Consider the following 15,719-nt stretch of genomic DNA (forward strand, 5'->3'; position numbering starts at 1 on the left):
TCTCGGGGAGGGGGAGATTACGATTTTCATTTCAAAATATAGAGTTCAAGAGAAAATCCTCTTGTGATAAGAAGACTTGTTTTTTCCGAGTGCAGAAAGGAAACAAAAATGATTGCTTTTTAATGAAGGTTTGAAAAAGAAAAATGGATCTTGATGCGTTGACGTCAATTTTTAAAGTTTGTCATCCAAACAGAAAAATTAATGAAAAGTCTGATCAAGACCGAGAGATTGGCAGATGTTCTGGAATATCTTCGCCGAGTTAGTCGTCTGCGAAAGTAAAAAAAAGTGGAACGATTGTAAACATTTGGTTATTGACATAGCTGCTACGGTAAATTTTGCGGGATACGCATGAAGTCTCAATTAAAAAAAAAAGAAAAAGAGCTTTAATCGTTAACTCCGGTAACAGCTGACAAGATCGGCAGCAGTTTGCGATTAATTGTGATATCGCACGGCTGTGGCGGCGTATTGTACTTGTCTCGCGCGGCACACACGTAATGAACTATAGCGCAACGCCAAAGCGGCGCTTAAAGACGAAAAGCGATCGCAATATAAAAGTGGGAGTAGAGCCCGCCAGCAGCCTGGGGAGTAGTGTGCCGCAGCCTCCAGAAGCATTGTCACCTGCGCGCGCCGAAGGCACCGATCTCCAGTCGACCGAAGAGAATGAGTTTCGGCTCTTTCTTCCTGCTCGTCGTCGCCTCATCATGCGCGTCAATCCTCAACCCCGTCTACTCTGCCAGACAGTGAGTGCTTTGCCGATACTTTTCATCATTGTAGTTTTGCTTCGTGAACAGTGTCATGCGTGGGTTTTCAGTGGCAGGCGAACGCGACTTTTTTTTAGGTTTTTCTCAAACGACCGCAAATTACGAAATCGTCACGTTTCACTTGTAAGAGCGTTTGGTTTTATCCATTCAGACTTCGATTGTTAATTGTTCTCTCGGCTGTGCCGTGTGCTGTCACCTCTGTCGATAAGTCAACGCAGGACAGTTTTTTTTCTTTTCATTATTTCGTTCGTGCCAGTAATTGCTGTGCTAATCAATTTTTTGCTGTGAAGATCCACAATTGATTCATCAAATTTTAATATGGAATTGCTCGAAGTTTGATTGACAATTTTTGAATGGGGTATCGAATGAACCATCGTAAGTTTGACAAAGATAGTGACATTTTTTCCTTTACGTTAGTTTACGTTATTCTTGTGAATCTGTGTGCTTGTGTGTGCATGTAAAAACTTGCTTTATTTACGTGAGGAATACAATGGATTTTGATAATATTGTGACGTGTGCAAAAAAAGTATTGCAAACGTTGAGGTTTCAGAGTACATTCGAGGTACGAATGAAATATGTCAAAACATCAAAACAGTATAACGTGTAAATTGGTATTTGTATTAATTGAGAATTTCGGTGTTTAAATTGGTTTGCAACATCGTCGTGCACCTTGTTTACGTTGTCAGTAGCTATTGTATTTTCAGTTGTGCAAAAGGTAATTTTCAAAAGATAGTGAATGTAACGATTCCTCGTCAACCTGATGATCAATTCGGGAAAGAATAAGAAAAAAATGTCTTGTTGGTAAGAAGATGCAAGAGTCACGTCAATTAGTGCTAGATATCACAAAAGACATTGGATATAGAGCCACGAACTTGCTTCTTTTGAGTTGTTTGAAGAGTGCATGAGTCATTGCGAGTTTCAAAAGGAAAAACTCACGCCAGTACTGATTATTTTGTTGGAATTAACGGAAATTTTTAACGACCTTACGTAGAAATAATCAACCGTTAATATTCTTTTTTTCATTCTTGTTATTACAATCCATACGAATTATCCAATATCCCACGAAATATTTGAAGAATATAATTGCTCACTGACATTCAACCAACTTACTGGCGTGGAAAATCAACCGCTAAGTTTCATATCTGTAAATACCATCTGTAAATCGAGAATATTTAGAGAACGATGTGAACGTTCAGCATAGTTAACTATGACCTCATACTACATGAATAATAATTCGTTACACGAATAATTTGGCACGTATTTTGGCAAAAATATCCAGAATGATCAAAAAAATAATATCGAACAGAGCACGAGCATTGATTTCTCAATGTCTCAAAAATTCCCGAACCCTCAAAGAGACCCACGAAAAGTAGATCGTTATGGTTTTCGGATGAAGTTTCCACAAAGTAGGAGAAGCGCGCATCGAAGCGTAAAAAATCTTACGTGCTGAAAATCTTACGTGATCAAACAGTAGGATATATTTGCACAATGGATAGAGGAAGGAAAAAAAAAATAAAAGGGTACGATTATCAGCGAGATGACGAGGTGTTCGTGTACAGAGATGACGCGTGAAATCGTACCCTCGAAAAATCGGAAAGCATTCTTCTCTCTATTTTCCCGATGTACATAATATCACGCGAGTACGAGCATTATAACGCTAGCACACAACGGCGCGCACTTTTGAGTCACGCGGTTCAGGCGTTCCGCTGCGTCGCTGATAATTCAGCATAAACAATACAATATTTGTATTGGCATAAATCTCGCGCTCGGAGCAGGCTGATAACGCCGGCGACGCAGCTTCTCTCGGCTTCCTCCAACGTAGCACTGTTAGCTTTTCAGGGTCTCTCTTTCTGCCTTGCTTTACGACATGCATTTTATTATTAAGGCAAAGAAAGAGGCACGGACGATTTATATCGAGGAGGAAGCGAAACGAAAAAAAAAAGGCTTATGCGTCAGCGCAGCATACAGATCCCGTAACCAGCCGCGGAGATCGAGAGCCAATGACGATTTGCGAAGGTCTCGGTCGCGCTTAAGAGCTTTCACGCCTGTGCTTATTTCTTCATTCTGCGATCTATTCGCCGCTGAGTATTGAACGACTGGTCGTTGACTGCGTCGTAATCTACCGATCGCTTAAATTGGTGATCCTTTTGTCTGGGCTCTGAAATATCCGTCTGGAAATGGTGACTATCGCAAGGACTTCTGAAAGAAGCCGACAGATCTCGAGTAAGGCCAGACATGTGCATGTGGCGCATGTAAATAAACGAAAGATTACTAAAATACATTCTGTATAGATCAAGTGAGTTATCGCGAAAGATCATGTTTACGTATACGACAACGTGAATTACACCCGCTGTGCTTTCAACAAAATCAATATTTAAATTGCAAAAGCCTTTTCTCAATGACAATAACTATAATCTTAACATTGACCGGTTTCTTGTCGCCCATAGCTTGTTATTATTTTCACGAGCACGCTCTGAACATTAAACGTCGCAAGTTTATCTGTTTCCTTAGCTGCAGGCGATTCTCGTGGGAATTCCCAAGAAAGCTAAACCACAAAGCAACCTTGAGATATCGCAAAAATCTTCTCGTTCATTTTCAATCTCTCGATAGGCATATGCTTTCTCGAGAACGAAGATACATTTGGATAATAATGCTGGGAAAATCCTGAATCTGTACGCGCTACGACATGACTTTGGTTTGCAAATAGGCAAGAAAGCTGTGAAAACATGAGCGTGATAGGACCACTGACGCAGACGGAGCTCTTGCAACAGCTGACGAGCGAGTGTCGTTACGACAAAATGGTCAGGCCGCCGGGCGAGCAAGACGAACGAGATCCCATTAAAGTCTACGTCCGAGCCTACATCTACTCCATCAAGTCTAACATGGCCAAGACTTTGGTAATTATAACAATTTCGCTCTTGTTTCATTATTCATTTGCGAAAATATCTTTTTATCAAATACATTCCAACTTTGACGCGCACGCAACAATGGTTGCGAAACCCGTTACATCGGCTCTTTATTTTAACGCAGGGCTGCCCACTAGACTATTCACGATTGTCCGACTGATTAGTTTTATAATTGATATTGACTCACGCAACGATATTTAATGATTAGGTATGATTGAGCTATCGCCGAGATATGAAACCAGTATCTTATAAGTCAAATAATGCTGGTAATAAAGTTTTTTCTTCCACTGAATCAGTTTAAAATCCTTGCAATTGCCGAGTCAGCCTAAATAATAGAGACAACAGGCACACAATTATGCAAACGATTAATAAAGCGGCTTCGGTTAAAAGATGCTAAGAAGCGAACTTTTGATAATTGCAGCAATTTGACGTGCACATGATGTTGCAATTCCGTTATTTAGACAACCGGCTAAAGTTCGAGGACATCGCGCCTCATCAGAGCCAGATCTATGGTAGCCAGGCGGCTTACGATCTCATCTGGACGCCGTCCGTCTATGTTGCTAATGAACGTAGCTCTGCGTTGATGGGCAATAGCGTCAAGGATCTTCTCATTTCCATTGATCCTACCGGTATGGTAATCCTTAACACCAGGTCAGTGGCATTGTTCATACTTTTTTAGTTTCAATGGGACAGGCCATGACGTGTGAGGTACCTGTTTGTCTGTCATTTTTGAGCAACACTTTTGTAAAGAACAACGTGTAAGAAGCCACTATTGCAATAAAAATAGCTCGCTGAGCAGGCAAAATGTAAAGCTTATATATCAATAGATGAAAACTGAGAACAAACTTTTTTGATAAGGAAAAAATGCTTGATTAAAATCAAGCCAATTCAAAGTTATATATCACAATGATTACTTCATTATGAATAAAATGACACTTTTTGTGCGTAAAAAGTATTTTATTTAACATTCCATTAGCAAATTTTTAAATAATATAATTTTCAAACGGTTTAACTGTTTTCGCATCGAAAGAATTTAATCGTAGTGTTAATTTGTTGATATTATAAAAGCTCTAAATTGCTTGATTTACAGGATTTGGCCCCACGTCATTGTCTCTTCTTGATAGCTAAAATTAACGGTCAAACAAATTAAAAATTAAGTTTCATTTCTTACGTGTCATACGTTTCTTTACACTTTCATTCATAGCACATTGCTTAAAAAGTATTTACTTTGACACTAATGACGTTGATAATGCAAAAATTTCAAAAAATTGGATGATCATCCATTGTAGCTACTTGTAAAAATCTTACGTAATGTCTTTCAATATTTACAATAATTAGAGTTTTCAAACAAACGACTTCAAAGAGCAGCAGTTTAACGATTCTTTACGGTTGCGGTATAATGAAATATTAACAAAAAGTATATCGACTATTCTTTTTTTTTTTCGAATTATGTAATTTGAATTTATGTTTTTTCCGTCATTTCAGATTAGAGGCTATTCTCAACTGTGGTCTGCGACTTGAAAAATTCCCATTTGATGTTCAGGAGTGTCCATTGGTTTTTGAAAGCTGTACGTTAGATTCTATAAAAATGTGAAACATTTTCTTATTTTCCCTTTTATAGCGTGTTCGATGATTTTATATAAGTCAGCACAATGCATTCACGATATTATAGAACGTAATTGAGACGCTATTCAAAAAAATGTCAGAGTCGCGTTCATTTTCAGGGACACACAACGTTCAAGATATGATTTTGAAGTGGGACGAGGCTCCTATTATACTGGCTGATGAACTACATCTTACGGAGTATAGATTAGTCGAACAATGGGTTAACCAATCAGAAGTATCGTATACGACAGCGCAACAGCATTATGGACATTTTGGTGAGTACTGAAAATCCAATCAGGGTTTGCGGATTTTTTATTTTCAATTTCGCGCTACTTCAGATGATTGCACCTGATGGAAAATTTTGGTTGGAACATTGATACAAGTTAATTTGAAAATGTCAAACAATGTCAAAATGAACCAGTATTATATTTCTTGTTGAATTTCATCGATTTTTAGTATGACACTAGTCATCAGCATAGCAAATGCACGTTTTGCCAAACCTTGTTGACTTTTTCGAAAAGCGATGTCATTATATAAAATGATGTGCAGAAATGTTAATTTAAGCAAATATTTCTTGTATTTTTATCAGGTGTTTGATATCTGGCTTCTTACTAATATATCGGCTATTGAAATAAAAATTAAGGATGCGTGATTAATAACATTGCCAAATAATTTTCAGCTGGAAATTTTAGTTCTATCAACATAACATTCAAGCTTGCTCGGGAAATGGGCTTCTTCATGATGGACTACTATATCCCATCTATCTTAATCGTTGTTATTTCATGGGTGTCGTTTTGGTTACACGTTGATGCCAGTCCTCCCAGGATTGTATTAGGTAATAAAATCAACCTTATAATCGTGTCGCAGTCAAATTTACGTAGCTAGCTAAATACTTACGCATGCCATAAATCTTTTTATAAACAGATTTGCTGTCATCATACTAAAAATTTATTGTTACGTATTTCAGTGAACGAAAAATGTGAGCCTGTCTCTTAAACGCTCTTTTTCTTGTCAACAAAGATTTCTGTCTTCTTTAAGTTGAGATCACTATGAAATTTATTTGTCCTTTGCAATCAAGCGCTCGCCAAAACACCTGCTATCAGACACGTGCGTGCAAGCTACCGTTAGATATATTTTTTTATTATCTGATCACAAGGTAGAAAAACGCTGTGTATTTTTACTGTTGAATGTTTTACTTCCCTCGGCTGGGTTCTCCCAGAATGACAAATGACATTGGTCTCTTGAAACTGACATCAAGCGATTGCACGTTAACATAAATTTATCTTGATATTCTGTAACAGTAGTTACAAAATGCCTCGCAATTAACAATTGAAGAAGGCAGTTCATGACCTATATCTTTGTCTCTACAATCATAAATATTAGTTGGAAGCTTAATATTGCGAGGATAATCGTATCTAGTCAAATTTTTACATTGTTTATACTTGAAATCGTAACTATTAAAAACTCTTTGAATAAATTATCGACTATAATGGTGAAAGCTGCACAAAAAAGTAGTTGCGATGTTACAGCCTTGATTGATTCCAACGGCAACTTGAACTCTAAAATATTTGCATAAAAACACATTGCTTACTGTCCACAATATAACATCCAAGGATTCTTTTACATAAAACTACGCGAGGGGAACAATCACTAACTAACCAGTTATAACTAACTTTAAGAACAAAATTTCTGCATTATGTTTCAGGTACCAATACAATACTCGCATTTATGACCCTTGCATCGAAAGTGGAAAATTCTTTGCCAAAGGTTTCCTACATCAAAGCCAGTGAAATTTGGTTCCTGGGTTGCACGATATTCCTTTTCGCGGCGATGGTTGAATTCGCATTTGTTAACACTATTTACAGGAGAAAGTAAGTTTAACAAGTATATCTCGGATTATTTTAATTCTTTACATTGCATATCGTGACAGAATGACTACGTATTTAAACAATAACTAATATTTTTTTAATATCTGTATAATGTGTTGCATTATGCACTGCAACAAAATAGTAATTTTTTATTATTCACGTGACAGTATTAAATTTTGAAAAATATTACTTTCGATGCTCAATGGTAAATAAAAATTGAATGGATATTGATTATTTGACAAAGATGTATCGAAAAATTATCCAAAAGTTTCATAGACCTGTGGTTCATAAAATGTACTAACCCTTTCTTAATATTAGTAGTTTGCTATTTATTGTTAGAAAATTTTTAGTAATACATTTGAAATCTTTGTGTTTTTAATTCACAATACATGTGAAAATTGAGGGGTCAGCATTCCAAAACGTTTTTGTTGCCGACGCGATGCATTTCTAAGACTATCACAGATCTGACACATTAAGCTATTTAAAAATTGCAAAATGCTAATATGCATTTCAGCTTCACAGACAGGAATCTGATAATAGATTTGCAGTAATAAAATTCAAATTTTCACGCTTTTTATATGGAATATCAATTACAATACTGGATTTTGGCGATACATCACTTTTTCAAGATAGATTAGGAAGAGGGGGATTATTAGAACTTAAGACGTGAATTATATTACAACGTTGGTTTGAAATCGCAAAACAGGTGGTACTCACTAAAAATTTCTACTTTCTATATTGCAAATTGTGCAAGTATATTGCAAGATGACTATGTTTAGCGTTCTCACGATATTTTTTGTTTTGGTGTGCCTCACATAATCCTTGTTGCTGATAATAATTATCTTTTCAAAGCACAGTCTTACAGATTGAGCTACGTAGAGCGCTATTAATAAATATACGAGGACAGGTAGTTGATTCTCAAAGCTTTTGAAAATTCGTTTATCTTTACAGCAAGCACGGTAGTATAGCTTTTTTCCTCTTAGACATGTCCGCGCGATGATATAAAGATCTTGATCCTCAATTTTCTCATATTTCCAGTAAACAATGTAGACGTTTGTACGAATTTGATAAAGTACCATTTACACGGTGGATTAAAAAACGCCTTTACATCGTGTCTCATGTACTTTATTTATACCTGGACATTTAATTGAATTACTGTGTATTATTTTTACTTCACTGAATCGCTTGAACGTTATTTTCCAACTTCCATGGTCAATCTAGGCAATATAATAAAATATTTTAGAATTTCATATTTGCAAAAGTATATATAGATATCAGTTATCTGGTATTGCGAGCAAGTATTTGAACTAATGAAATTTGAAGTATACTCTAAAAATCGTCGTTTTAATTTCTCGATTAAAATGGTATTTTTGCTTTCTAATGATTCCAGAAAAAACGTGCCACTGAAAAAGGTCAATAGCAAATACATTCTCAAGTCAACACTCACGCCGAGGCTGGCGCGTAAGCAGTTTCAAAAGAACACAGGTATCGAAAGATCTCGATCCTGGTCGTCTCTCGATAATGCTGGTTACGAGAAGGATTATACCAATCAAAATTACCTTACCATCCACGTAAGTTGTCACAAGTAATCGATCACTCTTTTACCACTTGGACTCAATTTTTTCTCGCCCAATCACGAGCACGCGTACTATGTTTTCATTCGAGGCACAGCATAAATTGCAAGAATTTCACGGATAAGTAAACGTAGATATTGGTACTTGTGCGTCAGAATATGACACTTATACAAGAATCAAATAATCATACAGCTGTTTCTTATTAGTATAAGAACAAAATATAAAATCAGATTTTTTTTCAATAATGCACGCGTTGTAACACTAGCAATCACGATAAAGGAAGAGCATTTCCGTTCGACTACTCGGAAGACTCGGCTTAGTTCGTGTCAGATAATCACTCAAACTAATTAATAATTATTATTACAAATATAAAGTAATCATTAAATTGTTTTTTATAAATTAGCACTTTATGGTAACAATACTTAAAAATTAATGAAAACATATTTTAAATGAAAATTGGAATGGAAAATAATTTCAGCTATAGCGAAATATTCCATCGGTCATTATTTTTCAGATAATGAGAAATCTGTTTTTGTTCATTCTATAAAATTATATTGAGAATGAATTAGATTTCGTACGTTGAAATATTTTGGGAGCTCGATTCATTAAGATGAAGCTTTTTACACGTAATTACAATATAAAAACAATGTAAACATTCGCTTACAAATGCTCACTTCTTCGATAATCACATCAAATTTGCTTTTCGTTCGAATTTATCAAATAAAAAAGATAATTGTACAGTAAAATTATGATTTTTACAGAGCTTCCCAAGTACGATAAACGTGCCGACAGTGAGGATAGAAGATGAGAAGGAGAACTCAACGGGTAGTGTGGTAACAATAGATAGCAATCCTTCACTACCACTGCCGCCGCCGCCACCTCCCAAAAAGTTCCAAAGGCGTTCAACCCTTGCCCAGCTGAACACCTTTACAACAATGACTCCTCAGGAAATTGCTCAGTGGATCGACAAACGTAGTCGTATCGTATTCCCCGTGTCCTTTCTCATTTTCAACATTCTCTACTGGTCATTTATCTGGATATGAATGATTTATGTCAATAAGAGAGCTAAAGATTGCCATGCGTGTTCAATACGCACGTTGTACGTTCATTACGTACTATTTTTAATCAATCTCTCATTGCGACTCGATATATATGTCACGGATGAATGCCTTCCAAACATCCTACGAACACCACTTCTTAAGTGATATTTTTGTATCAAGACTTATCTGCATGTCTGCATGTATTGCATGTATCTGCGAAAATCTCGAAAATGTTGATCACTATTTTTTCGTTATAGTTAATTATTGATACTGTTTAATTAGATAAACATAAACTTAATTGTAGATTAGAGGCTACGTACTTTAAGTTTGTCATTATAAATGAACTAAATTTATTAAATTAATGATGTTTTAACTGCTAGATAAGTATATTCTATACCAAATTGTATGATACAATTGAAATAATTTAATATGTGTGAACGTTTAATATAAATAGATGTTTACATAAATTATTAATATACAATTAAAGACTATTCATTTTATAATTTTTAACTATCCGTTTGAAAAACGTACTAGTATTCTCTATACGTTATTTAAGTATGATAATATACGCGGTAGTATATAAGCTATATATAATTAAGGTACTATACTAGTAAGAATTTTGGATATTGACAATACTGTGAATTTTGTAATTTTGTGTGAATGGTGTAACGTAAATATTAAGGACACGCTCTTTTTTAAGTTGTATGTCTGTTTATTTTAATATACGTATAAGAATACTTTGAATGTACATTAGCTGTCGGAATAGAATATAATAGTCTTACATTATAATATAACTTATTTTCAAAGTGTTTCATATTCTGACATTCTTTACTCAAACTTTTAAATTTTTTGTATTTTTTAAACTAATTTTTCTTCCTCTTAATTCAACGCTAGCAAATACTTCAAGTACCTCATTCTTTTGGTAACTTTTCCTCAAATTATTGAGTTATATCTATTCGAAGTTGTCTTTACAATTATTTTTTTCAAAGGAAGCTTCTCTAGAATTTATTTTTGATACAAAATTTTTTTTTTTGGAGGAATATGACCAATTGAAAATCGTAGTAATATGAAGCGCTAAAAAATTCGTTACATTCACGTATATCACAATTCTTTAAGTATACTTCAGATTAATGGCAGAATGCGACAATTTTAGTTTCTTATCGAAACAATTATATTGACAATTGTAAACAGAATTGTTGATTTGATTTATTGTGAACTTTCGCCTAATTTTTTGAACAGAATTCTTAGATTTTGATGAGCTTAAATGTTTTTCCTTTATTCCTAGAGGTTTATTAGTTACTACCTGCATATATGTGTATATATATCCAGTTATTATACATTAGTTACATGTTATATTACCCTCAATCACATAAATCCTCTTACATTGTATAAAATATTGACATAATTTACATTTGGAGATAATTTTACATTATATTATTATATCTTCATTTACTTGAATTCTTTCTTTTTATCCCTTCTCCTTATTTCTCTCCTAATCATTCCTGATCATTTTCTTCGCTGGCCTATTTCACTTCTTTCTTTTTTTTTCTTAACAGTTTTGCAAAGCTCCTAGTATATTCGTATGTTTATCTTATTACTTTGTATTCTTTCTAGTTTTTCGATTTGTTCTTGTCCTATGTTTTCATTTCTTCAGCTATCCACTGATTACCACCACTCGTTTTTAATATATTTTTTTACTTCTTCGTAAATCCATATATGTTGTAAGTTTTCCTCTTCCTCTATGCACATTCTGCATTCCTTCTTCTCTTTAGACTCTCTTCCTCCTTTAGACTTATGCTTTCTCCTTTTATTCTTGCCCATCATTCCTTCATATATCTTGGTATTCCTGGTTTTTGTCAGTATTACTCTCTACTTAGTGAGACTTTTCAATTTTTGTAGTGTTTTCAGTATCCGGATCTGTCAATTTTGTTTTATCTTATCTGAATTTTTTACTCCAATCTAGTTTTTAGTATTCCCTCCCCACTTCCAATTAGTTCTAGAACTCTATCATTTCCTGTAAACTTGAAAATTTTAGTCCACTCCATTCCCGATTTGGGTGGATACCCGTTATTTATTCCTCTGATCTCCTTTTAAGTATATTGTTGGTAGTCTTTCCATATTCTTATTTATATTTTTCAGATGTATTCAAATATATATTTATTCAAGCCAATTGCCATTTTTGCTACTTTTCCCTGTACTATTTTCATTACTTCTTGCTATGTCCATCTCCAAATTTCCATTCCGTAAAGATAACCAGCTTTCCCAATCGCGTTCATTATGTATAGCCTTTTCTCAAGTGTGTGAAGTCTCGCCCTTTTCATTAATCCCAATGTTGCATTTAGCTCTTTCTAAGCTTTTTGACACTTTTTCTATGTATGTTCTGTGTCCTCCTTATACCATAAATCAGAAGCCTAAGTATTTGTATTCGTTTACCACTTTTATTTCACAATACCGTTCTGTCTCTTTTTCGATCTTACCTCCTTTCTTTATCACCATCTTCTTAATTTTCTTGACGTTCACCTTTCTTCCTATTCTATTTTTTGTAATGGAGGAGGATCGATAAAGCGGGTTTTTGGTCCTCCTGTTATTTGGCTAATAATTTAAACTTTATTTATTTTATTATTGTTATGGATTCTATATTCAATAATATAGCTAAATGACGCCAACTCCACTTTGCTATTCTCTCCCTATCTCTTCCCCCACTCATCTTAAAATTAGCAGGATTTTACTTGTTTTTCGGTATTTTCTTGAATTTTTTAAGGTTTAAAAAAAGTCTCATACAATGCAAAAATATAATACAACATTCTGTAATATATTGGGAGTAAAAGTTCGAGGATGCGAAATTGGAGGCTTAGCTTGATGAAGATTCTTGCAGAACGCAACAGGAACTTGCGGATTTATTGGGCGTAACTCAGCAAGCCGTTTCCCATCGCTTAAAATGCTTAGGAATGATCCAGAAAGTGGGATGTTGGGTGCCGTACGAGCTGAAGCCGAGGGACATCGAACGGCGTCTTGTCACGTGCGAACAACTCCTCCAACGGCAAAAAAGGAAGGGTTTTTTGCATCGCATTGTGACCGGCGATGAAAAGTGGATACACTATGACAACCTAAAGCGGAGAAAATCGTGGGGTCTTCCCGGCCATGCATCAACTTCGACAGCGAAACCAAACATTCATGGCTCGAAGCTGATACTGTGTATTTGGTGGGACCAGCTTGGCGTAATTTACTATGAACTCCTGTAACCACGCGAAACCATCACAGGAGCCCTCTATCGGACGCAATTGATTCGCTTGAGTCGAGCGTTAAAGGAAAAACGCCCAAAGTACGCGGAAAGGCACGACAAGGTCATATTTCTGTATGACAACGCTCGGCCACATGTTTCCAAGGTCGTGAAAACATACCTGGAAACTTTGAAATGGGACATCCTATCGCACCCGCCGTACTCTCCTGACATCGCCCCTTCTGATTTCTATTTGTTCCGATTGATGACGCATGACCTGGCCGAACAGCACTTTCGTTCTTACGAAGAAACCAAAAATTGGATCGATTCGTGGATCGCGTCAAAAAACGAACAGTTTTTTCGAAGAGGAATTCAGAAGCTGCCAGAAAGATGGGAAAAAGTTGTGATTAAGGATGGAAATTATTTTAAAGAATGAGATTGTAACGAGTTTTTTACAATAAAACCTCAAATTATTAGAAAAAACGGCGATTTTCTATTTGTACTCCCAATAGTATAATATATTATAATATAATCCAATATAGCATAATACAATATATTATAATATAGTACAATGAAATACAATACAATTCATTATTATTACTACTATTATTATTACTCAAAAACAAATAAAATCCTGTGAATTTTGAGAGGTGTGGGGGAAATGATAGAAAGGGAGTAGCGGAGTGGGATTGGTACCATTTAGTTCCTTATTGACTATAGATTCCATAGTAATAATAAAAAATAGAGTTTACATTATTGGCCAAATGCCAAAGGAGCCAAAAACTCGTCTTATCGACCCTCCTCCTTTCCAAGCTATTGAGTATTTCATGTAGATATTCTTGACCAATTTTCAGCTCCCTTCCCCCGCAGATAGGTGAGATTCTTGCTCTCTTCCAAACCTCCATCAATTTGCTCTTCTCCCATGCTTTATTTATCGATAACCTCCGTTAATGCCTCTAACCAACTATCAGTTATGTTTTTGAAAAATTCTCCTATGATCTCGTCTTGTACTACCAGCTTGCCTTTCTTTGACTTCTTCAATGTTTACTTAATCTTCCCTCTGATTATTTTTCTATTCATGATATCTTACTAACCCTAAAGTTTTCCAGAGTTTCCCCCCTTCCTATTAGATAGTGAATAAATAATTGTATTTGTTTCTCTATAAATTTTTAATAATCTTTTTTATTGGGTATAATATTCCTACTTTTTGAAAAACCGCCTTTGAACTTTGTCGAAAAAAACTTGTTTAAAGTAAAAACAAATAGAAAACGGGATAACGAAAAAGAAACGAAAAGTATATACGAAGGTACGAAAATTAAAGAGAATATAAATATAGATAGAAAAGGTAAAAAGAATTTTAAAAAATATAAATATTACTGTTTTCATTTGTTATATAACTAATTTTAGATTTCTGATATTTTTCATTTCTTCGTCGCGCCTTCGCTTATGATCAGCTGGTGGCGGCACCGGTCGGGTACCAAGACTTGTGAATCTGACGCCCAAAAAATTTTTTAATCATATTTTTAAGTTTTCATGAGCTAACGTTTTCTCCCTTTTTTCGGATTATGTCTCCACTTGAAATTTTATTTCCGGATTTTCCGTTTTTAAGAAAATTGCGAAAAAAAATCGGGCGTTCGTACAGCGCGCAAAATGCATTTAATATTTTTCTCCTGTTTAAAAAGAAATAATATCAATAGCGGATGATAGCTCGTTATTCCCGGATTACGAAACAATTTTCCATTTGTCGATTTTCTATCCGAAATTGAGGAAAATGTAAAAATTAGTAATATGCGGCAGTTAGTCGATAAAACAGGTCAAACGTTTGCTAATCACCAGATATCCCTATATGAGTTCTACATTGCGTAATTATAATAATAAGTAATTCAAATTCTACTCAATTAACCATTCACATTTGTGACGGCTAGCCGTAACTTAGTTTTTTTTTAATTTAATTTGAGCCTGCGTACTCGGCCTTACAATCAACGCTCTATCCTACTTTGTCCCACGCGCATGTGTTGACAGGAGCCTACGATCATCGCGTATACATCGTGAAGTGCTATCACGCTGATAATGGAAGGGGACCATAAAAATGCAATCTATCATTTTTTTCCCACCGAATTTTAAGAAAATATCCGTAATATTAAATAGATTTTCATCAATTTTGTAAGTTATTATAATGCGCATCTTTTTGTCACCGAATAACCAATAAATAGAACAATAATGTATTTTATAATAAATCGTAAAAGGTTTGAATTTTTCTGAATGTTTATAATAATCACTATGTATCGTTAAAATTAATTAAGTTTAGTACGATTTTGTATAAGTAATTATAAACTTTAGCGTTACTCTTGCTCTTAAAAGTGGCACTCCGAGAGCCATCTCTGGAGAAAAGGGCCCAAGTTAAAAGGGGACCGCCCTTTCTCTCTGAAAATTCACGCCCACAGACCAATAAAGAAATCCTAGATATGATTAGAAAATTTCCCACCAATACAAAATTTGGCCGTTATCGCTTCATGGGCCTGAGGAAAGGGATTCCCACCCAACCACCCACTGCTTATAAAAAGCTCTGTACAAGACTGGAGGGCAGTGTGGAGTGGGCACCAGGAAGTGATTATTATCTAACAAGAAGTGATTACCAGTGAGTAAGTGCTGAAGGAAGCATCAAAGAAGAAAAAGTCAGCCAAAATTCAATTAAGAAGCCACCCAAGTATATTCAGAATATATAGAGAGAGAAAGAGGCCAAAG

At 35.1% G+C, this 15,719-nt stretch overlaps 1 protein-coding gene across 3 annotated transcripts; it reads left to right on the top strand.

Annotated features, from left to right (window-relative positions):
* Window positions 1-598: 598 nt before the first annotated feature.
* Window positions 599-11,165, top strand: LOC131672062 (pH-sensitive chloride channel 2-like). 3 transcript variants are annotated; one of them, XM_058949000.1, is made up of 9 exons: window positions 599-740; window positions 3,469-3,658; window positions 4,089-4,318; window positions 5,153-5,235; window positions 5,392-5,547; window positions 5,952-6,107; window positions 6,978-7,143; window positions 8,531-8,711; window positions 9,476-11,165. In XM_058949000.1, exons 1-9 carry the CDS (start codon window positions 661-663, stop codon window positions 9,755-9,757), a joined length of 1,524 nt encoding a protein of 507 aa, XP_058804983.1. In that variant the 5' UTR covers window positions 599-660; the 3' UTR covers window positions 9,758-11,165. The 3 variants fall into 3 exon arrangements, with proteins under 3 accessions (XP_058804983.1, XP_058804984.1, XP_058804985.1); XM_058949001.1 differs by having other exon boundaries at window positions 604-740; window positions 3,256-3,658; XM_058949002.1 differs by having other exon boundaries at window positions 697-740; window positions 3,372-3,658.
* Window positions 11,166-15,719: the final 4,554 nt, after the last annotated feature.

The sequence above is a fragment of the Phymastichus coffea genome, unplaced genomic scaffold (assembly GCF_024137745.1).
Source record: "Phymastichus coffea isolate CEN01 unplaced genomic scaffold, Cenicafe_Pcof_1.1 PCOF00142, whole genome shotgun sequence".
In the NCBI taxonomy this organism is placed as follows: Eukaryota; Metazoa; Arthropoda; class Insecta; order Hymenoptera; family Eulophidae; genus Phymastichus; species Phymastichus coffea.